We start from the raw sequence: 25,029 nt of genomic DNA on the forward strand, positions 1-25,029 counted from the left end.
AGTATACAGTGACTATGATATGTGTGATAGTAGTAGTACATATCACATAGTTGTAGTAGACAGTGACTATGACATGTGTAAAAGCAGTAGTACATATCACATAGTAGTAGTACACAGTGACTATGACATGTGTGATAGCAGTAGTACATATCACATAGTAGTAGTATACAGTGACTATATGACATGTGTGATAGTAGTAGTACATGTCACATAGTAGTAGTATACAGTGACAATGACATGTGTGATAGTAGTAGTACATGTCACATAGTAGTAGTATACAGTGACTATGATATGTGTGATAGTAGTAGTACATATCACATAGTTGTAGTACACAGTGACTATGACATGTGTGATAGTAGTAGTACATGTCACATAGTAGTAGTATACAGTGACTTTGATATGTGTGATAGTAGTAGTACATATCACATAGTAGTAGTATACAGTGACTATATGACATGTGTGATAGTAGTAGTACATGTCACATAGTAGTAGTATACAGTGACTACATGACATGTGTGATAGTAGTAGTACATGTCACATAGTAGTAGTATACAGTGACTATGATATGTGTGATAGTAGTAGTACATATCACATAATTGTAGTACACAGTGACAATGACATGTGTGATAGTAGTAGTACATGTCACTTAGTTGTAGTATACAGTGACTATGACATGTGTGATAGTAGTAGTACATGTCACTTAGTTGTAGTATACAGTGACTATGACATGTGTGATAGTAGTAGTACATATCACATAGTTGTAGTATACAGACTGACACGTGTGATATGTGATAGATGTGCAGGCTCCAGTAACCTGACACTAGAAGTTCCCCTGACATCGGGTGACATAATAGACTGTGACATGTCCGCCCTGCCGGCCAGTGATGGCACCTGTCAGTGCGCCTCCTGCCTCTCGATTGGCCAGCAGTGGCTGCGCATGTGGCGGGTCCCCGGGGGTAATCTTGTCACCCTACAGGAGACGCACCACAGAGAAAGAAAATTATGTGACCTAATTATTACATACCTCAGCTGCTGCAGAACCTCACAATACAGAGATGCAGTAGCAGTATGTGGGAATGATGCCAAGGTGTGTTAGGGACGTAGTCGGGTGGGCAGGGGATACACTTATGCCCGGTATCACCTTCCCCATTCTGAGTCTCCCGCTCGGTTTACCTGCAGAGCGGGGATGGGCTACAGCAAGTGCTCCTCCTCTCTTGCGTTATCTGCCCTGGAGAAGCCGCACAGTGTAGCCTGCAGCCAGAAGGAAGACGATGGTAACGACCCCCTCTCGTAGGGGAGCTCCGGAGGTGATCCAATCAGGTGTCGGGGGCGTGGCTTAGTGCCCGGATTAACCCCCTGCTCCCCGGGCGCGCTGTGCCTGACAGGCAGCTTTTGCCCTGGGAGGCAGTTTCTATTGGTTCTTTCTGATTTAGTCGGTGGATGCGAGCGGGGAGCTGCGGAGACGGAGCCGGCCATGAAGCGCTGCTAGAGGCATCCACACATCAGTGCTCGGGAGCTACGTTCCATTGGCCATCGGCGCTATCCCCACAAAGAGCCGGAGATGTTCCATCTACGCTGCCTGCTGGCTTGTCTGCAGCTCCTCTCTGTCTGCCCAGGGGGTAAGTGGGGACGGGGGAGCTGGCACCTGTGCCCTCTCATGGGCAGACACTTGTAGGGATGTCCTCCTGTGCAGGTCAGTCCGGCTGCTCTGGAGTCCAGAGGTCAAAGTTGATGACAGCACTGACATACAGTTCTGTTCTCTGTACATGATGATGTGGGGGAGCAGGTTATCTCCATGTGTGTCCTGGGGTCATCACAATGGCTCCATCTCTGATCCCTCAGCAATCCCATAGTGTACTGCGATCACCCACATAAAATGTAGGTTATACAAGACTTCAGACACAAGGAAATCTAACTCCATATGCAGCAAGCAGTTATTTCTGATACATGCAGATCAGTATCCAGTGAATATATTGCGCTTATGTTACTAATGATAAGAAACGAGCAAAGCCAGGAATATGATTACCTGAATTACCTCCAATGGCCATCGATGCAATAATAAGCTTTATTTCTATAGTGTCACGATATTCTGTAGTGCTTTCCAGATCATGGGGTACATATAAAAACATAGGACATTACAGAGTAATAACATAGTCAGATGAACAATAGCAAAGATAACAAGAGCTTGCAATCTATGCTGTGTAAAGTAAAGGTACATGATATAACGCCTTATCCAGTATAGTCTCTGCCTTGGGTTAGGAGACTGTTAAACAAGAAAAGAGCATTCACAATAGATTCTGGATATTGAATGCAGTCTATTACACAATTCATTACCCACTCCAGATCTGAGCATCTCCCACAATGTCTCCTGGATACAGCATGTTTATACAATTGATTCTCTTTTGTGAGCACAGCTTGCACCCCCACACATTTCCAGGGGCTATCTCTGAGGGTCTGAGTGCAGACCCTCTTAGCTGTTATCCAATGCCAGGGTTATCACCTGTGTATGTGCCTCAATAATTGCAGAATGCCTATGAGGAATCGGGTAATGAAAGCTGCATGGAATAAACCCATTCATGGAGCATTGTTTGCTGGACAGATGGTGCCTACACAAGGCAGCCTTCATGTATTGATATTTCAATGAATCCAAGTTGACTATAGAAGCATTTCTAGATGGAAGCTGGGGGTATAATAATAATAATTAAGGCTCCCATCCTCAGATACAGCTGTTTATAAACATTGCTTTATGAGGATTAATCACATTTGCAGCAATTTCTATTCTGCGCTGATCTAATCTTCATTAGGAGCCTGCACTGCTGTTTATTTAGAGGATAATTTTAGTCCTGTGATAGGCGGTTGATGAGATTTTGTAGCATGTAGTCTAATGCTATTCTCCTCCAGTGCGTTGCTTACCGTTTCATTATTCCTTCATTGGCATAATTTACTGGCCACAGACAGTCTGGGCTCTCTCCTCCTGAGGAGCGTGTTTAGACAAAGGGCTAGAGAATGCGTGTTTTGTTACTTAACATACTCTGCCGTCACATCGAAAAGGCATAAAACCATTGATGACCTGCTATGAACTCTTCATTTATTTTTATGAAGAATCAATAGGAATAGGCTTTATATCTCAAATGACATCAAATGCTAATTGCAAATCAGTGGTCATATATTGTGGTTAGAGTGTAGTTGCTATCCTGACCCATAAGGATTCAGAGAAATCTGTGTACAGTGTATACTATACAATATTTTCATGATATGGATTAAGCTTCTTAAATTCTGTGCCAATGATAGAACATCCACAGTATTATTTAAGGTTTGCTTATTTCCAAAATTGTCTTTAGCCTTTAATCTAGAACTTTGTCACGGATGCACCTGGGATCCATGTATCAGATCGCGGGCACATGTGTCCTTCTATGTTGCGCCTATGCCCCCTGGCCCGTACTCTCCTCTCCTGGCTCTGCTCCAAGTCCGAAGAGGCCGCACGCCCACTTCCGGACTAGGCCGTGCACCCCCACTGCTAGGACGCGCACCTGCTCGCCCTTATAATCCGGCACCTCCCTTCACTGCCCGCCGGATCTTCTCCTAGGATCTTCATGGTTTCCATGCCAGGCTTCCCTAAGCCGTTCCTGAGGAAGAGAAAACCATCTAGCGTTCTCATACACTCCAGCATTACAAGTGTTCCTCCGTGTTCCTGTCTCCAGCGTTACCAGTGTTCCTCCGTGTTCCTGTCTCCAGCGTTACCAGTGTTCCTCTGCATTCCTGTGTCTAGTCTTTAGTCTGCCTCCCTGCTTACTGCAGTACCTTCCAGGGTTCCTGTCAAGCAGTGTCTCCAGCGTTCCTACACTCCTCTGGTGTCTCCAGCGTCCCTACGCTACTGTTTTCTTCATCCCACCTTGGCTGCCACCACGGGCCTAATCGCACCCGTGGAACAACCTGGTGGCACTTCGACTCCGGTTCCAGAGGTGGTCCAGAGGGTCCACAGGCTCTTCCCAAAGAGACTCTCAGACAGTTCATCCCCTCCGATCTATGAAAAACTTGCCCCCATGAAATTCCATGCTCCCTATCATTTCGCAGATGTCTGACTGCAAGAAAGATATAAGAGGAGAATACTGTATGGCATAACTGTAGGGGCATAACTAGGAGAAGCAGGGCCCCATAGCAGACTTCTGAATGGGGCCCTAACCCCCTCAGAAAATATACATATATTAGAATACTCATACATTTACACACACACTCTCCTATTTATACAATCATGTGCACATATTTATGCACTGATATATGCATTTATATACTAACATAGATCTGTCACGGAGACAAAAATTTGGCTTGGGTTACAATGATAAAGTATACAGTTCTGACTTACATACAAATTCAACTTAACAACAAACCTACTGAACCTATCTTGTACATAACCTGGGGACTGCCTGTATGCCTATTATGCTGTAAAATGTGCAGCATAAAATGTACATAATGGTGCACATGCTCCATTCTTTAGTGTGTCATATTTTATTTCAGAGCTCCCTGACATGATGGGCCCCATAGCAGCTGGTAACTTAAAACTATGGATATTGAATTTGAACCTAATTTTCACACCTTTCTTTGTTTTTGCAGCACTGATAAAAGACCCCAAAATAGTGAGAAATATATAAAGTGCAAGTAGAAAATATGGTCAAATACAAAACCTTACTCAATTATATGGAATCCCAATGCTACCCCTATACTATCTTCATCTGTCCCAAATACTTTGAATGGAGAAGCAATTTACATGCTAAATCACCAGTCCATTGAAACTCTTCATTGCAGTCATGCAGTATGAACGAACAAGGGACTCAGAACTTCTATTCTAGTGATTGATGGAGGTCTAAGTGGTAGGACCCTAGCTATTGGAAATTGCCAGCTATCCTGTATATTGGTAGTAAATCTTGATTGTAGGAGTACCCCTTTAAGTGCCAACCATCAATTGCAATTGTTCAGTAACTTACTGTTCATCATTTTTAATGTATGTGTGTTTGAAGAGGGGGGTCACTTTAAGCAATTTACACTGAATTAAGTAATTTCGAAAGTGAAAATACCCATTAAAATTACAAATAGATAATCTATTTCACTAATGTTATGGAAGCCAATTCATTCTTTTTTTAAAATGTTTTATGGTGTAGTTTAACTAAAGTGTCAAACTTCTGGCCAACAGAAAAGGGGGGATTAAAAAAAAAACTGGCTTCTCTCCGCCTTTCTGTTCCAGTGGTGCAGTCTACTACTGTGGTCCAGAAGTGTCAATAGTCATATGACTGCGGGGGCCAATCAGTGGTTGTAGTTTCCACAGGAGGGTCAGCGATGATGCTTGGTAGGGACTAGACTATTCTACCTTCAGAGACCACTTTACATTTTTTGGCCACAGTGGTCACGTGACCGCCATCACTACCATCCCAGCTGGAAATTTCAACATGGCATCAGAGGATTCTGGAAAGTTTGGAGCTGAAGAAAGGTAAGTATCCCTTTTCCATTACCCTGAACATCCAAAAAAGGGATTTTCCAGGATAATGATATGGTTGAATTTTCCAAAGGAAAAACACTTCAGAATCAGCTCAATGGGGATCAAAAACGCAAGACCTTTGCCAGACAGCCTCTTGGCACCTAACTACAGCTAAGCCCTTATTTAAGTGTATAGAAACTCAGCAGCATTTCCTGACATTGCTTACAACAACATGTGAAGGTACTTATGGGTCAGTGTCTATGTGTTTGATAGTACCACTCTGATTTTTATGGCCGATTATGTTGGGACATTGATATCTTTTACCTAGTTTAAGATTTTGGTTGCTGCAGAATAAAGCAGGTTTCTGCTATAGCAGGCTGGCAAGTATTCATAGACAAAGTAATCTTTACTCCATTGGCCTGAAGTACACGGTGCTCTCTTTTTTTCTTCCTATCTCCCTGACAGCACTTTTAGCATCTCCTTTTCTGCTTACTGTCAGAGTTCCTAAGGGCTGTGTCCTAGGTCTTCTTCACTTTTCCCTCTACCATGGTTTGTCAGTACCATCTTTATGCTGATGATAATTTTATACACCTTCACGTAACATAACTCCTTACCTGCTTAAAACACCAGTTATTGTACCTTTGCTGCCTATAACATTGTGTCCTCTCTCTATCGGAAGGTGAATCTTTCTAAAACTGAACTTCTGATGTTTTCCCCACTTACTAATCGACCTTACTCTGGCTGCTCCATTTTCGTCAGGGATATCACCATAACTCTGAGGCAGCAGGCGCTGTCTTGGGGTTGTGCTGGACACTGATTATTTGCACGCTTCTTTTCCATGCACTTCAAAGACATTTCTAGAGTGCACCCTTTCCTGACCGTGGACACCTGTAAAACCCTAATTATTGCTCTGATTCAGTTTTGTCACGGCTACCTTAACCCCTACTAATTGCTCTTTCATTTCTAAACTCTCAGCAATCCAATCTATTCTTAATACAGTAGCCAAATTCTCTTTTCAATCCATATGCTACAGAGATACCTCCAGTGTATGCCAGTCACTGCTCTGGCAGCTCATGATCTTCTGTACTCAATTCAAACTAATCTCCCTAATCCACAAAGCTCTGCACAGTGCTGCACCTACTTACCTCTCCTCTCTCCTCCAATCGCCCAGTGATCTGAAATTTTAGACTTCTTCAATTTGAACTTCTCTTTCACATCTCCAGAATTTCTTCTATTCTCCATTTACCTATGCTCTGGAATGCCCTACAACAGTGATGGCGAACCTTTTAGCGGCCGAGTGCCCAAACTGCAACCCAAAACCCCCCTTATTTATCGCGAGGTTCCAACCAAAAATTAAAGCAGTAACTTATTGCTCCCTGTTCAACAACTTTCAATCATATTGGCCTCCTGAGGACAGCAACACAATAGAAAGATGGAAAAATTTCATCATTTTAGCTTCTTTCCAGTGTCCCTCTGTACACAGAGAAAATCGTGGGGCCAACAGGAGATCCTCCAAAGATAATTTGGCCCTGTATACTCATTCTCCCTCTTTCTACAGTCCAAAGTAGCAAAGTAAGTATCAAAATACGACTGCATCTTTTAAGTTGTTGGAACTGCAGGAAGATTCTTTGAGTCTTGTCTGGTGTGCTGGGGCGATGGCCCGAGTGCCCACAGAAAGGGCTCTGAGTGCCGCCTCTGGCAGCAGTGCCATACGTTCACCACCACTGCCCTACAATAAGCTATGAGACTAATAACCAACTACCAAAGTTACCAACTATCAAACCAAAGTTTCACAGATGCCATAAAAACCCATCTTTTCAGACAGACATATCACAATCCCTAACTGCATGTAGCTGTCAATCTCTTCTCTAACCTTCACTGAATGCTCCTCCCTTAACAACTTGGCCCCTTTTGGTTTTTTCATTTCCACTTTTTGCATCCCACCTTCAAGAATCCATACAATGTATATGTTTACATGTACAGAGTTGTTTCAGGGCTTCTTTACTGTGTAACAAATATCCAGTGACTCCAGTGAGGATATTAATTTAATATTCCATGTCATGTACTGGGAAGTAATGTAATGAATAAAAAATTGGATTTACACCCTTTTCTTGTGGGCTTTGTATTTATGCCTTTCACTTTTTGTTCCAGGTGAAAGGGGGGGATATCCGTTCCAGTGATTTGAATCTTTAGGTTTTTTTTAATATATTTTTTTAGATCCCCTAGGGTACTTTAACCCTAGGTTGTCTGATCGGTCTTACCAGATCTGTGACATTGACGTCATGAGGAGTGATGATCACAACCAAGATGGTGGCACCCATGTGTCGGCATCCTTGCCAGTCACATATAAAGGGTTAACCGATGACAGGTGTTAGAAGTGGGCAATATGCAGCAAACACCCACCAATTATGGAGAAGGCTCTGCCCGTGAGCTGTCTCAATACACTATAATTGTAAGGAACACATTGGGAACAGGTTAAACAGATTACTCTGCAAACCAACGCACCCTGGTTCTTGTAAATATCGATAGCTACTTATGACGGGCTCATCAGAATTATTTATTTCATTATTTTATCCCTTGTAAAGTATGACTGTACGATTGTACAAACACTGTCACCTCCTGTTTCACCCCTTTATCTTCATAGACTGTAAGCTCTTGTGAGCAGGGCTGTCATTCATATTGTTTCATCTGACAATGTTATTGCTCTGTTATGTCTTATATTGTTGTATATGTCCTGCTTGTTCTGTAAAGCATTGCACATTATGATGGCGCGAATTAAATTATTATTTGTGCCCCAACCATTTTTCTTCTTCTGCCCCTTGTGCAATGTATCAGCTCTCACATTCTCTTAATGAATAGGTGGCAAATGGGCACAAAATGGGTAGTTATTTAACAACTTTTTGTTATACCAAATATATGAAATGGAGGAAAGTCAAAAAAATATTACTAATACGATTTCCCCTTTAACCATTTTTTCTAATTGTACTTTATTCTGTGGAAATGTAATTGTTATGTGTTTTGAAAAATATTTTATTCTTATTGCCCAAGGTTACATTATTTGGCAGCTGTCTATGAGGTATATCAGAACTATGCACAGAAATCATGTTCCAATTAAATAAAATTTAAAAAAGGACAGAATGCCAACACATTTACTCTTTTAATATGTATGTAAATTTCTACATTGCTATCCACAAGCATAGATGTAATTAAATTTGCTTAATCTGCTTTAGAATTTCAAATATTTATTGCTTGGAAATGTATGTATGCATGTGTATGATAATGTCACATAGCCAATAGCTGCAAAGCATAGGCAGGGGCTGGGGATTGGCTAGTACACCCTTAAAAGGAACTCTACCATCAAAATCAAGCATGATAAACCAGGGTAACTTACTCATAGATCCAGGCACTGTGACTGTGGTAATCTTCTTATATGTGTTGTCCATGGCCTCCTTCCTTCTTAAATAAAACTTTTAAAATTATGCTAATAAACCCAAAGGGCTCTGTTACCAGAGCCCCTCCATGCTGTAGGGGGGGGGTTAATAAAGAATGGTGCTTTAGTTGATTTTAGAAGAAGGAGATGGATACAAAAAATATAAGATTACTGCAGTCATGGTGCCTGGATCTATGAGTAAGTGTCATTGGTTTACCATACTTTTACCTAATTGACTTGGTTTCTTAAATGTTATATTCTGCAGATTGATGGAGGCTGTTTCTTATTGCAAAATAGGAGATGGTGTCTTCAATGATTTGAGGGATAAAAGTTTTACTAATCGAAGTCATAAAGTGATACAGCTAACCGATATATGGCAACTGGGAAGTCTTGTTAGAGTTAATACAATTTCCATATCATGCTTTGTATGGATGACTTTCATATTCCATCTCTCATAGCGCTTGGATCTTTCCATTAAAACAGCTGGCACTTTCTGAGCTTGTTAGATATTTATCAGTTCATGATGATCAGTTATTAGTCCTGGTGAATATTGTTCTCCTATGACCTAATGATCTTTGGTTTACTTATATTACTCATATACTTATTATACTACTTTATATTTTGCATGTTTCTGCTTATTAGATTGTTATAGCTGAAAAATAATGATGAAATAATAATGATAATGATGAAAAGAAATGATTCTTACACAGTGGATCAGGAAATGAATATTATCATTCATCAGTATTCGTGAGACATTCACATAAAGTTGTTATAAACCCCCACATATAATGTGACTGCACATCTTCTTAATTTATTATATTCATGGAACCATTACTAAAGGGGTGTTCAGATTTTTAAATGTTCTTTTAAGTGAACCTGGCTAATCGATAGTCACAGGAAGAACCATGACAGGTATAAGGATTGGCTGTCACAGTCAGGATTTGCTGCAAAGGATTGGCTGTCACAGTCAGGTGTCAAAATGATGAAATATTTGGTTATTAGAATATACAGGCAGTCCCCGGGTTACGTACAAGATTCTGTAGGTTTGTTCTTAAGCTGAATTTGTATGTAAGTTGGAACTGTATATTTTATAATTGTAACCCCAGACAAACTGTTTTTGGTCTCTGTGACAATCGGATTTTAAACATGTTTAGTTGTCAAAAGAACCAGGATTAATAATAAAGCTTAATTGCAGACAAATTTAATAACTGGTATAGCTGTTTATTGTAGCCAAGGGTTAATTGGATGAGAATGGTGAGGGATGTGAAAGGAAACTAATACATAATGTATTTTTATGTTAAAGAGTTCTGATCATCCATAATATGTATGAGGATATTACACCCCATTTAAATAGCTCTAGGAGAGGCAGACCTGGATACAGGCTAAAGCGGAATAGTATTGGCTAAGTTTCCTGGTTTTCCAATTACATATGGATGAACTTCCAATACATTTACAGAACCTCATTAGAATGGAAGAATGTACAACTTAGCAAAGAAAATTATAAGTAAATGGGAGTAAACTGCTACTAAAGTAGTAAACAACTAGTTAAGTAGAAGACATTTTAGATGTGTTTAAGAGAATCTATCATTCCTTACCACCTCAAAGCAACAGAACTGTCTTTTAGGGCTAAGAATATATATTTTGCAGGCATCCTTGCCCACACCTTCTCTGAAGCTTCCTCTTCCAAAGATATCACTCTCTGGTTAAAGATGTTTCTCCCCAGAGCCTGCGTCTTTCCATTGCGCCTGCGCATGTCAGCCTCCACTACACCCAGAAGCAGCCTCAGATGCGATGGGTATAGTGCAGCTTGGCCCTGTACAGTTGCTCTTGAAAGATGCATCAGTGAGGAGCTTACTTCCCGCATGTGAGAGATTTTGGAAGACTAGAGTTATGTCTCTGAGGGTGGAAACGTTGGAGAATGTGGTGGGCTAGTAGAAGTGCAGCCGTAGGAAGTTGTAGGTAATGTGGTGGAGCTAGAACCTAGAGGAGTGCAGGGATGGAGAAGTCTGATCATGGATAGCAAAGTATTCTAAGACCCACAAGACTCTGCTGTTGCTTTGGTGGAAAGGCATGTCAGATTCCCTTTCAATAGCCCTTTATTTCATAAAAATAAACCTTTCTATTCCTCATAGCAACCAATGAGAAAGGAAAGGATAGTTTGCTACAAGGATAAACTTCTGCGAAGTTCATTTTTGTGCTTCTTATCTCCATTGTTGAGCCATTTAAAAGAGCTAACAACAAAAAATGATGGAACTCCTGACAATTAAAATTTGAAGAGTCCAAGAAATCTTACAATGGTGTCTAGTAGCCATCAGATACCTAGCCATATAATAGATCTCATTATTACATTTTATTTAAAGGAAATTACCACATGGATGCAGTGCTTCTATACCAAGTACCACCTACATGCTGGTGTGTGCCTCCTGAAAAAAGAAGGGGGTTCTTTTTTTTGCTAATTATATCTTAGTTTTTGAGAAAAAAAAAGGATTTTAAGATTAAGTAAATAAGCCTCAGGGGCTCCTGGCTATGCCACAGAACTCCTTTTGGCTCTGTCGTCTGGTTAGTATTCATGTCTCCATTCGGCAAAGTAGGAGGCAAGTAGAAATTAAAAATGGAGACGTGAATAATTAGCAGATGATGGACCCAGAAGGGGCTCTGTGCCCTGAGGCTCATTTGCATAATATTAAAATACATTTTCCTCAAAAACTAAGCTAAAGCTAAGCGAAGCAAAAAGAGCAGACCCTGCTTCAGGAGGAACAGAGAGTTTGTATATATTTTGTTTACAACAACTGTCTGGATTAAAATAAGTTTTTCCAAATGTCCTCTGCTCTAGAAAAGTTTATGGTAAACTTTAAGCTGTAGCTTTAAAGCTCCTCTGTTATTAGATGTAGCTGCCGTTTGGATAGCTGATAAAAAAATGTAAATCTAGTGGTCTAGGCCTCATTCATTTAAACCATTTAAAAGTAAAATTGTGTTTCCTAGAGCAGTAGATGAGAGCACTGTTTTTTTTCCCTTAAGCTTAGAAATAAAAGCTAATTGTTTACTAAACACAACAAGGGAATTTTTTTTTATTTTACAGCTATGATAAATACTGTATGACTTTGTGAAAGAGTGAGGTGTACCTGTGAAAAGTCAACATTGTTCAAAAATATTATGGGTACCAGAATATAGTGACACAAACACAAATAATTTATGTAAAAAATTATTCAACAGAAAACGTATTGTTCATTACCATAATCCAACTAAAGCACAAAATGAAGAAAATGTACTACAGCCCTTGCTCTAGCAGGTTAGAGCTAGTACTTCAAATAAAAGAAAGAACATATTACGGTACTTGGGGAGTGCCGCTTTTTCTATCTACCCTGGAAAGTTTGAATAACTCTCGCTTTATGCAAGCTGAGCACCACTGAACTTGGCACCCACTGCCTTTCTCTTTTAAAGGGTCAGAAATAGGGTGGGAACAGACAGTTCTCTCACTTTCCTATTTTATGTGCAAGTGTTGGATAACTGAAGGATGATTGTTTAGTTGATAGCTATGTAATATGCCTCAACGGAACCAGATCATGATAACATCCAATTTATCAAGTTCACAACAACCTCAACAATCCCTATTATTAGAAATCTGAAATTAAAAAAACTATAAAATTATCCTAACATGAGATTTTTGATTTCTAATGATTTACAGGCAGTCCCTGGGTTATGTACAAGATAGGTTCTGTAGGTTTGTTCTTAAGTTGAATTTGTATGTCGGAACTGCATATTTTATACCCCTGTCAAAACATTTTTTGGTCTCTGTGTCTATAGTATTTAAAAAATGTTGGGTTGTCATAAGAAGCAAGATTAACAATAAAGCTTCATTAAAGACACCTTTGATAACTGTTATAGCTGTTATATACTAAAGTACAGTAAGTTACCAACATCCAGTGGTCCGTTTGTAACTAGGGGTTGTCTGTAAGTCGGGTGTTCTTTATTCTGATAAATGGAATATTTTTGAACTTTTAATGAAATTTTAAAGATCTTCAAATCTTAGCACACAGTGATTCAAGACTTAATAATCCATGCTCCACTGGACTGTGATTCTTCATGTACAGTATTTTTCGGACAATAAGGCACATTGGATTATAAGGCGCACCATCAATAAATACTTGCTAAAATGTCTAGGTTCATATAAAAGACGCACCGGATTATAAGGCGCACCTGATTATAAGAATGAATGACCAGCAGGTGGCAGACCTGTGCACAGTTCGAGGCAGCTGTTGTCTGTGGGTATGGTTCATATACAAGGCGCACTGGACTATAAGACGCACCTTTGATTTCTGAGAAAATCAAAGGATTTTTTGTGTGCCTTATAGTCCGAAAAATACGGTAAATGCTTTTGTGCAGACATATTCAAGAAAATTGGTCTGTGCAGGACATAATAAAAAAAAATTAAAGCACCTTAAATTATATAACTACAATCTCAGATTGAGATAACACACAACATATTCTACAGTTCCGTTATTTTTTACCACATTTCCTGGAGTGACTACGTCTTTTCTAAACTGTTCTCACATTATCATAGTGATTTTTGAGTCTATGGAGGTGATGTATCATTGTTTTTTTTTGGTGTGGCGTTGTGTTGATACGCTTTTGGTGCAAATGCTGTTTTGCGACTTTCCATTGTGCCAAATCAACATAGGACAAAGCACAATCACTTTAACATTGTAAATCACCAAATTCATTAAACTTGCATAGAGCCACACATTAATACATCTCAAATACACTCTAAAGGCAAAGAACTATCTTAATTGTATAAGAAGGATGCTGCACGTTTGTGTTTTACGTAGTTGACCTGGATGTTCCATAAAACAGATAAGGACTCTGGTGGGTTTCTTGCTGTTAGAATGTTGTTTCCCTGTATATAATAGTCTAATATACTTGTATGTAGTATCATGATAAGAAGGCTTGACCCTATTCAGTAAGAAGATAATCCCATTCCAAGGTATCTGATCATAAGGTCCATTTATTGCTATTATGGTCTCTATATAACATAAGGCCATATTCTGCATTGTATGGTTTCACTGGCATAAATAAGTAATGTACTATTAAAAGGTAGTGTACATGCAATGATTAAAGGTTTTCACTCCTCATATTATTTTATCTGCTGATAGTGGATACTTGGGATGCTGGTGCTTTCATTGTGAGGGAAGGTTTCCAGGGAGGTCACAAACAATGACATGATGAATGCTGCTCTCAACTCTTGTTCTTTGTTCTTCTCACACTACTCTGTGCCCTTTCAGTGCAAGGCCTTTTTGATAAATATGTTGCATTATTCTTTTCTTTGCAATCACTTGGATCAGATGTATGCTGGAATGAAATGTGTTGACTTGGTGCCAGTTGTATGGTTCGCTATATACAACCCATCACAATGCCCCCTGCTTGTTGTATGTGCAAGGTTTACTATGGCTGCATTCCTCTCAATCATTCTATGAACCAGATTCAATACATTGGGTTATACTACATCCCAAAATACATTTTAATTCTTAATTCATTAATATGGTAATAGGTTAACAGATTGATGTAAAGTCTGTATGACTTGATGAAAGCCACGTGTGAATGTATTGATGGGACATTTATGGTAATGTAGCTTTCAGGTCAAAACTTCATGAAAGTAACAATGGAACTAAAATAATCAACAAATAATAGAAAACTGTAATGCAGCTAAGATATGCATTCAGAAACAATGGCACTTGCATCATTTGTAACATGAAACTGTATTATTACAAGAAAAACAAATCAAATAGGATCTACCAAAAAGCCTGTAAGTCATAAGGTAATAGCCCACATTGTGCAGTTTGCCTGTATAGTGTACAGAATCTACCACTGCTTTGGCAGGAGTGCACCACTTTTTTTTGGTGTACCTTTAACATGGGGCGTGCAACACGCTTCTATCGGACTCTGCATGATAAATATGGCACACGACTGAGCAAAGCACATGAACGCCCCTTTTCAGCGCAGTATAGTGCAGCTGCGACACTATTGACACTTCTTATACATGTGCAAACAGTTTGCTCTAAAAAAAAAAAGTGTAACAATTGACGCAGGGGCTTTAATAAATCTTGGCCAATAAGTGTTGATCATATCATGCTAACATAAGTGGCCTAATCTAAATAAAAATTACTTTATTTATTGATGAATGGCACTACTGGGATTTGTTCTAAGTTATATTGGTCTTGAAATTCTATGATGAGATACAGAGCATCAAGTCCCCTTATTTCTGTAAATTTGAAATAAGCAGCTCATGTATATTAATTTGTTACTAACATAAGTTGATATTGTGTAAGTCTGCGTTGACTTAAAGGGGTATTCCCATCTGGGCATTTACATTTAATTAAATTCATTTGCCATATGTAAAAATTTCTTCAATTGGATGTTATTAAAAAAAATGTTCCTGTGTGAAGATAATTTCTCATAAATGTAGTTATTCTGTCCCTTAGAAACGAGATAGCTTCCTCGGATACGACCACGTCATACTCTGGCAGCGGTGGCCAGACTTGCACTATAAGGTCCTGCCAAACCACCAGGATTCAGCGATCATTACCACAGGACGGCTGTAGGACATGCAGTAACTCCCGGACATTTTATATACAATAACCTTTTGTTTCTTTGTGTACTCAATCTATCAGACGTGGCCATATCCGAGGATGCTATCTCGTTTCTAAGGGACAACATGGTTATATTTATGAGAAATTATCTTCACACAGGAACATTTTTTTTTTAATAACATCCAATTGAAGAAATGTTTATATATGGCAGATTAATGAAACTGAATGTAAGTGCCCAGATGAGAATACCCCTTTAACTACTGTGAAATAATATATTGTCAGTAATCCATATCACATTTATAGCTTCCATTACCTTTTTATCATTTGCGATTTATTTCCATTTTGCCATCTGCCTGGACTGTTTTCACATATTACAATACAATTACAATATACAATACATTTGTGGTTAGAATAGCTCTACTATATTTCTAAACGTGTGAGTAGAATATAAATAGAAAGATAAAGCACATCTTTTAACAGGCTTTGCTCCATTGATTTCATGACAAGTGGACTTTTTTCTACCCCACATTTTTACCACACAAGCGATTAGTGCCAAGGTTTCCGCAGCCGGTATGCTAGTTAGTTTCTTTACTGTCATGTGGGCAGTGCAAGACTTTCTGCTGTTACAACTGCATCGCAATCAGTTTTAAGGTGATTTTAGGTGCAGTTTTGTTAATTTAACAGATGAAAGACATTAATTGAACGGGACAATTAGATTTTGAAAGGAAAGGGGAAACAACAAATGTCTTTCACCTGTTAAATTAACAAAACTACACCTAAATAACCAGCCTGAGGTGATTCATGTTTAAAGGCTGGTAGCTGAGCATGACTTTGGACACCCCAACTTGAACAATTGTTTTGGTATTATATTGAAGAGAACATCTTTCAAATCAAATCGGACATGGTTAGGAATGCCAGCTTCACATAAAGATCCAATTCCTGCATATGTCTTAATCTGCCCATGTCTCTGGTTCTGTAGAGAACCAAAAGCCTGATGTAATTTGAAATATTATTAAATGTGATACCAAAAGCATGGATACTAAAGACCTCAAAGATATGAAGTGATGCGACACTTACGACTCAGCTAAGCTCATTTGCCTATGATGGTGGAGGTAATTTTTTATTATAGGTAAATTGAAAAGAATTTATCCTAAACCATTCTAGAAAAGATATTCCTCAACCTACCTAAAGGCACTGCATGTCTTGTGTTGTAAAATCTAGTGCATATTTAGTGGCAGAGCAAACTGAAATTATTGCTCAGGAATTGGTGAGACATTAACTACACTGGAATCAGTAGAGTGATGCATATGATGTTAACTGTAAGAAATTCACTTTATAGATAAATGATGACTTTTTATATCATGTATGAAAACATCATTGAGGGGGCGTTAAATATGAATTTATTTGTAGTGCAAAAATCTTTCACTAATAGGCACACACATACAGGCAATCTCTGCGGCATTCACAGCATCTCAGGGTAAACAAGCACATGGGTTCCCCATTATTATGTTATAGGTAAGTGACAGTGTTATCAATAGTTGTACCATAGTAATTCTTGTTTTTTCCTCCCCACTGCTTATATAGGACATCTGCATGTCACACATTGCTGTAGCAATGCACCCTCTTTATGCAATATATTGGTGTACCTTTTACAGAACATTAGGTAAAAAGGGGGACCATTTATGGACCACAGCAGTAGAACATTTTGTATGTGCTGCAGTGTTCAGTCAGTAGCATAAGAAGTTGATTCAATGTAAGAGACACACAGTAAGACAGATGTATAGATCAAAGTGAGATTGAATTCTACTACTGAAAAACAGAAGGCAGGAGTAGGCCCGGAGGAGGCAGCGGGAGGGGTAGAAGTGCTGCGGGGGGCGTGATGCCACAGCCGAGAGGTAGTGATTAGAGATGAGCGAGCACTAAAATGCTCGGGTGCTCGTTACTCGAGCCGAACATTTCCCGATGCTCGAGTGCTCGTTTCGAGTAACGAGCCCCATTGAAATCACTGGGAGACCCGAGCATTTTTCAGTAAAATAACAAACTGAACGAGCACTGTGAAAGAACACAGTGCAGAACAGATTGCAGATGTTCGGGAACATCTGCGATCTGTTCCGGAGACACGCGTGCAGAACGGTGTTCTCCGCAATAGTATTTGAAGAACAATATGTGTGAAAAACAACTTGCAGATGTTTGGAAACATCTGCAAGTTGTTCTTCACACATATTGTTCTTCAAATACTATTGCGGAGAACACCGTTCTGCACGCGGGTCTCCCGGACACCTGCGATCTGCTCCGGAGACACCCGTGCAGAACGGTGTTCTCCGCAATAGTATTTGAAGAACAATATGTGTAGAGAACAACTTGCAGATGTTGCCAAACATCTGCAATGTGTTCTTCACACATATTTTTCTTCAAATACTATTGCGGAGAACACCGTTCTGCACGCGTGTCTCCGGAACAGAACGCAGATGTTCCCGAACATCTGCAATCTATTCTGCACTGTGTTCTTTCACTGTTTTCTTCAATTAAATTATTAAATTAAATGTTTTAATTGTATTTTTTTTCTGTTCTTCACTTCTTTTTTTTTAATTAAATGCTCGTTATCGAGCAGGGCAAATACTCGTCCGAGCAACGAGCCGGTCCGAGTATGCTAATACTCGACCGAGCATCAAGCTCGGACGAGTATACTCGCTCATCACTAGTAGTGATGCTTTGTAGAGGTTAAATTAGGTGGGAGATTTCCTTTAAGATGCTGATTGTAAAACGTGGTGGATTAGGTACTGAAATTTGCTTAGGTTTGCAGGACACTCCTAGTCAGAAATAGAATATCATTGTATAAATGAGATGTGTTATAAAGGGTGTATTTACAGCATCACTGCCTCCTGGATGGGTGTTGCATATCATTAGAACAGAGATGTAATCTTTTAATATGGAACATTTACACTTGCATTCATGAGGAGAGCACTTGAGGCGTGTGGTGGAACAGAATAACAAGGATGTTCTAACTCCTAGGTGTGACTCATACAATAAATGCAGGTAGTAATCCCCTTCAGTTATTGGAGATAGTCTAGGCTAAACTCCACATTACTCATTTAAAGTGAAGCTCCACCTGATAGTGTGCAGAAATAGATGTTCCCAATGTTATTAAAGATGACTCCCTTTAGCCCAGGGAAAGCTCCAAAAATACCTGTAAAATCTAAGTTCTTCACACTCACCACAGCCCTGAGGGTTTACTGACTTTTCTTATACTGTTAAAAAATCTAATTACAGTATATTGTTCTTGGCGCAATAAAATTATATTGAGGCTCACTAGTTCGGAAATATCCCCTAATTCTCCCTTACTTCGACAAAAGGTGATCCTTCACCATTTCCACCAACTCTAACTCTTTGCATCCTTTTTTAGGTGGTCTTCTGATTCTGAAACAGTTGATCATCTTATAGTAATTTCAACCCAATATATTTCATAGGTTATCTACTGTCTGGACTATGCTTGAGCAGACAGCCTGAAACCTTGGAAATAAAACTTGTAATCCATCTCGTAGGAAGCTTTAGTTATTCTTTATTGGCGCAGAATACAATACATCTAATACATTTAGTCCAACATGTCAACACGTTTCAGACAGGTATACTGTCCTTTATCATGACTGGCTCCTACCTTCTTATAGAAAATAGGTTAAATAAGATATTGGATCCCAAAAGTAACCTAGCCTATTGCTTGGTGGGTGCCAAAACTCTATTTTAAGAGTGCTGACTTAGAGGACAAGCCCTTTCCTTAATATATTTATTACCGAACCTTCAAAGGTGTTTCTTTGTTTAATATTGTACATATGAGCACGTTGTCACTTGTTGCCTGACACGAATGGTATGTGGCTCTCCAGTGTGCATTCACATCTTTGCTATGTGCACAGAAGGAACTATTACAATTTTTGTTCATTGTTGTCTTGACTACTGTACAGATAATGAATATAGACTGTTAAAAAAATAGGTTGTCTTTATTTCAATGTATTATTCTCTAAATAGATGATAAAGGGAAAACCAAGAATAAAAGATCAAATAAAACAATTCTCTAAATCAAAGTAAAATCTCTCCTGATGAAATGGCAGCTCTTACACAGCATCTGATTCATGGGAGACAGCTTTACTGTGTTCAAGGTCAGGAGAACATTAGGTTAGACTGTCTTTGTATTAAAGGGAAATCAGTTAATCTGGGGCTGTTTTAAGGAAGTCTCAACTAATGCTCTGTTCTTGCTCCAGTACAAAGCCTTAAAGAGAAATGAATACACATTGAGAAAATGATTATCTTTTCTATTATAAAGTCCCATTTTCCAGTCTTGCATGGGGCCCTTCTCTAAAGAATAGATGAATAAGCTTTTGGGTAGATTTTGCCAAGGCATACACTGTATAAAATGTAGAATAAGAAGAAGGAATAAACAGTCCTTACAGATAAATGTCTTGCTGGGACCACCTGCTGAGTTTTAATTTTGTATGGCTTAATGCAGGGCAAGGCATAAGCAGATTGTAATTATGTCGGAAACTGTGAAAATCCAGAAAGTTTATCTACATTTCTACACCAACCAAAATGCATAATTTCCTTGTGTTGAACATCTTCATCCATGGTTGGATGGATTCTATTCAATGTATGAAATTATTTCCTTAAACTTAATATTACCCTACTCCCTCCTGCACTTGACTTCAGGGGCGTTTCTTGATATCACATTAGACAATAGTAAAGACAGCCCAGCCAATCACTGGTTGAGGTGGGTCCCCAATCCAAGCAGTGATTGGCTGAGTGACCCTATTCTAGTGGTGTCAGAAGACACCCACAAATGAAAGTGCAGTGGTCCCTGGAGCAACAGCAGGGGAACAGCGGGAGAGCAGGGATGATAACTAATTATTTTTCTTGCCCCCTTTAGACTTCTTTAGGTATGATTTAAACAACCACTTTAAATAAAAATATAAATGACGATGAAAAATATAAAGAGGGACTTCTGAGACTGGGAGGAGACTGGGAGGAGAATTTAAATATTATCCATTATTGAATGAATGAAAAATGATCATTTCTAGATAAAACTTGAAGAGGTTTGCTCACCCTACATTTGGTGACAGCTACAAGACCAAACATTAATGGTCCAACTGCTGCTTTGACAACAATCAGGCCCCTTTGGTGGAAGCAGGATGTACCGTGCTGTTTTGGTCACTACTAATGTTTAATATGGAGTGAGCTAACCCATGTAAAGATGCCTCTACTCTTACTAGTCTGTATTAGATGTGTGTGTTTCTCATGAAATAATAAATCTAGTGCATTTTTGTTTAGAATACTAAGTTCTTAGAGGCATATTCCTTTGACAAGGGGAATGGAAACAACCAGTTATTAAATTTATTATTGATTTTACAAGTAATTACAGAAGAATAACAGAACACAATGTCCCTTAGTCATATTTACACAATAAAGATAATTTTAACCCCCTTACTTTACAATTTTAGTCAGTTTTATTTCTATTTTAGCTCCTATCACTTGATTTTATTGCTATTAAGGTCAGTGTAAGATTGTGGGACTCTCTAAGCAGAAAATTAATAATGTCTCTAGTGCTTTGTGCTGACAATGTTGTTAGATTATCAGGGTATAGGTTTATATACACTTTCATTTACCTTCTGAACAAAAGATTTCCTTTAATATGTTGTACCAAGTACAACTTGTATCAGACAAATAAATAAAACTCTGTGTTACACTTGGTAAATACCTTGCCACAAGAGATTTTAGATATACCTAAATTAGTTAAAAGGAACCTGTCAGGCACATCTAGTCCAACCAAAGGTCCTACCTCATTTGCTGTAGTGATTTGCTCTGCATGATGATATTGAAATGAGTCATTGACTCCTGTGAATTATAAAATAACCACCCCCCACACACACGCTTTTCATTGTAATTGTGTGAATCGGGTGTTCCGGAGGTGAGTCAGGCTGCAACACCTCCTTTCTCCACTGTCCAATTGAACACATGCTCCCTGGACACAGAGGCGGAAACAATCGCCTATAATGGGAATGGAGGAGGGATGGTAGGGGTGGAATAAAATATTGCTAAAACCATTACAGTAAATCCCCTACTATTCCAGAGCCAGAGCTGCAGTGCGGGAATGGTGGGGTATTCAATAGGTTCAATTCATGCCATTCCCAATATACTGTAAGAAAAAAGCAATTATTTAAGAATACAAAGTATTAGTTTCTGTGTATTCACTTCCTTTCCTTCTATACCAAGAGAACTGTTGTGGAAAAATATGTGTATAATGGATGTTTGAGTGAAATTTGTGGCTTTTTCTATTAATAATTTCCATCACTTCCCTGGTAACTACACCGCCAGCCTCTCGAACATATTTTCCAACACAGTGCCTAGGCAACGCAGATGGAATTCTTCTACATTGTGCCCTGCAACTTTTTTATTGGTTTTTAAGCAGGGGGTAGTAAATCAGACAAGTTGTTCTCTGTAAGGAATAAGGGCCCATTTGTTTTTTTGAGAGAAAGGATGACAGAGATCGTGTTTTAAAGGGTACTGCATTCTATCATAGATTTCATTATAGTTATTTCACATATAAAATAGTGTGGGGAGACTAAGGTTTTTCCAAAATAAGAGATGGGGGATTATTACTTGTCTTAATGTCTGGTTAACCATCCATGTGTATGTCACATGTATGTGTATATACTGTATATTTATGCATCTGGAAGTGCTCTTTGTGAATTAGTGAATGAATTACGGTAAGCTGAAGGTTAGGCAGTATATCTTTATGCTGTCTCCTCAATCCAACTACTATTGTTTGTCTGATTTAAACAGGCAGCAGCGTAGCCAAGGACAATCCTCCAGATTCTTTCATTTGAAAGAAATGGGAAATGAATTCCAGTAGGAAATGACTGAAATGTGACCTGTATCATTGTTATTCATTGCTAAAGAAAGTGAAATAATACAATTAGTAATAACAGTACTAATAGTAATTTTATGTTTGAAAATCAATGTATTGATCATTAGGCGGATCTCTAGACATGTCTGTTGTAGTAAACAATTGGCCAAAAAATTACAATTTTTAATCGAACTGTGTGATGTTCACTTCCTACTTTATTCCTACTGAAAATCAGTGAATACATTGCCCGTTAAAAGTTGTTTGGATCCTTTAATCTTGCATAATATCCAGTTGGGGGGTGCAGCACAAAACACAAATCAAAAAACAGCACAACATATCATTAAAAGAAAAGATGAATTGTCATTTTATGGTCAATACAAGTGTTTACTGAAATAAGGACTTTTCACAACAAACACAACCCCAACTCTTTGCATTGTTTAAGGCACTAAAATTTTTCCAGAAGGGTAATAGTACTCCACTCAACATTTTTGAGGAGTATTTTTAGCCGAGGAGGAGTATTACATTTTCGTTAATACAAATATATAACTCCTAGGTGTATATATAGTGTTAATAGACATCTATTTATACAAGAATATAGTTACAGCCCCTGTTTTCTATGCCTAAATAGCCAGTTGAGACCACTATAGTGACACATGTATTCAACATGTGGTGCACATTCTTTTTAGGGTGTGTTCACACGTGGAGTTATAACATGCGTTTTAGGGGATTTGCCTAATTACATTGCTGTCAACATTGTGTTTAAAAAACACATGCGTCAACGCAATTTTAACTCGTGCATTTTGTAAATGAAATGTTAATAGTAAGGAGATAACTCGGCACTCATCATGCCTAATTCATGGTTTATCTCATCACAAACAATCAGTGTCGATGTATGGCATCTGGAGTCTTTTGCGGAGCTCAGAGAACAAACCCCAGAGAACAAACCCTGCCCCAAGCCTCCTCCCCACCTGTCGCCCGGCTCCTCTAATCCTCACCTGTCTTTTGGCACCAGGCACAGTCCAAACAATCAGCCAGAAGTCCATCCCAATTCTTATTCCAGCTACTCAGTGCTGTGATCCTGCAAACAATATTTTCCTCTTTTGCAGGATCGCATTGAGCGCCGCCATTGCTCTGAACTGGAAGTGCACATTCAAACAGGAAAATCACCATGCATATTTATTCTTTTTCAGGGAGTAAAGCAGCTTTTACAAGCATCATAGACGCTTGTAGAGGCATTATTGCGACCTCCGTCCTACAGTATATTGTTCATTTTACCTTGACTGTTCCTGAGCAAACATTGTTTTTTCATCATTCCTTAGGAAATCCTACCAGCCTCCAAATTAGGATATCTTCCTCTGTATTCCTGGGCTCCAGTATTGGGTAAGAGCCTGGGTACACCAGAAGATCCACTGGTACTCAGGTGGGCCAGTCCAACACTGGATATATCTCTATAATGTAATGATGGCACTGTCTGGCATCATTTCATTTGTTTAAGTGTAATGTTGCCAATCACAAGGTCATTACATTTCCCTAGATTTACATTTCATCCTTGTGTGATTAATGACTTTGGCAGTGGTTGCATTAAAAATACCGGTAACTTATATTGAAGTATGCAAGATACCTGAATTGTTTGTTTTCTAATTCTTGATTTTTCTACCAGATATAAACTTATTTCTAAGCCTACTAGATGCAAACTCTACATTGACTGGACCTGCATGTCCTTAAAGGAAACCTACCATGAGGATTCTACTATCAGAAGTAGATTTGATGGTAGATTCCTCCTGCCTGCCTCTGCCCTAATCTGTAATTTAAAAGTCCTTTTTAACTTGTTAAAAACTTTATTTTAGTAATATGTAAATTAATTTCAGAGGCTACTAAGGCGTGTACCAGCCTGACCAGGCACTAGGAGCTAAGGCTACTCCATGCCCAAGTAGCCTCTGCAGTTAATATACAGTAGTAAAATAAAGTTTTTTAGCAAGTAAGGTTAGGTTCCAGGATTGTTAAATTACAGATTAGGGCATAGGCAGGCTCTACTTCAGATCTACTTCTGATTGTTGATTCCTCATGGTAGGTTTCCTTTAATGTTTGCAAATTTTGCATATGTATAGTGTTTTATCTTTCCTTCATAATAAAGAATGATACAAAATAACTTATTTTTACAGTTGTTTGAAGATGTATAATCATAAGTTTATGTATAAAAATTCAACCTCTTCATGTGACCTGACATTATTTCCAGACATTCCCTGCATTATTCAAGTCAGAAAAGAGAAAAATCAAGCCTGTTGTGATCTGGAGCTGAATTCCAGGGAGGTAGTGCTGCTAAACAAGCCTGTAAGCGAGCCAAGTTTGGGCTTGTTTTTCTGTCACTATTTTCCCAACTGAGGTCTGATATTTAAAAATGTCATTGTTAAAGCACATACATAACAAGACTTTTAGAGAAAAGACACAAGACATTATTAGGTCTTGTGAGTAAAGCCACAGTGATTACACAGTTACAAATCTCCTTCAATGCTGTGATAATTACCTTTGTGAGATTCCCAATGCTGAAGCTTTGTGTGCTTTGTATGTAGACAGCAGGTCACCGAATATTTCAGGGCACGGTTATTACTAGTCACATAGCACATAAAGGTAGAAAGAAGCTATTCCCTATGAAATC

The 25,029-nt window shown here is 38.8% G+C and overlaps 1 protein-coding gene across 8 annotated transcripts in view; it reads left to right on the forward strand.

Moving 5' to 3' along the window:
• Positions 1-1,480: 1,480 nt before the first annotated feature.
• PTPRZ1 (protein tyrosine phosphatase receptor type Z1) overlaps positions 1,481-25,029 on the forward strand; it is a 147,679-nt gene continuing 124,130 nt past the window's right edge. For all 8 annotated transcript variants that reach the window (XM_072146987.1, XM_072146988.1, XM_072146990.1 and 5 more), the window contains exon 1: positions 1,481-1,619. In XM_072146987.1, the coding sequence (XP_072003088.1) occupies positions 1,562-1,619 (58 nt within the window). In that variant the 5' untranslated portion in view covers positions 1,481-1,561. The remainder of the gene's footprint in view (positions 1,620-25,029) is intronic.

Source organism: Engystomops pustulosus, chromosome 4, assembly GCF_040894005.1.
Source record: "Engystomops pustulosus chromosome 4, aEngPut4.maternal, whole genome shotgun sequence".
Classification (NCBI taxonomy): Eukaryota; Metazoa; Chordata; class Amphibia; order Anura; family Leptodactylidae; genus Engystomops; species Engystomops pustulosus.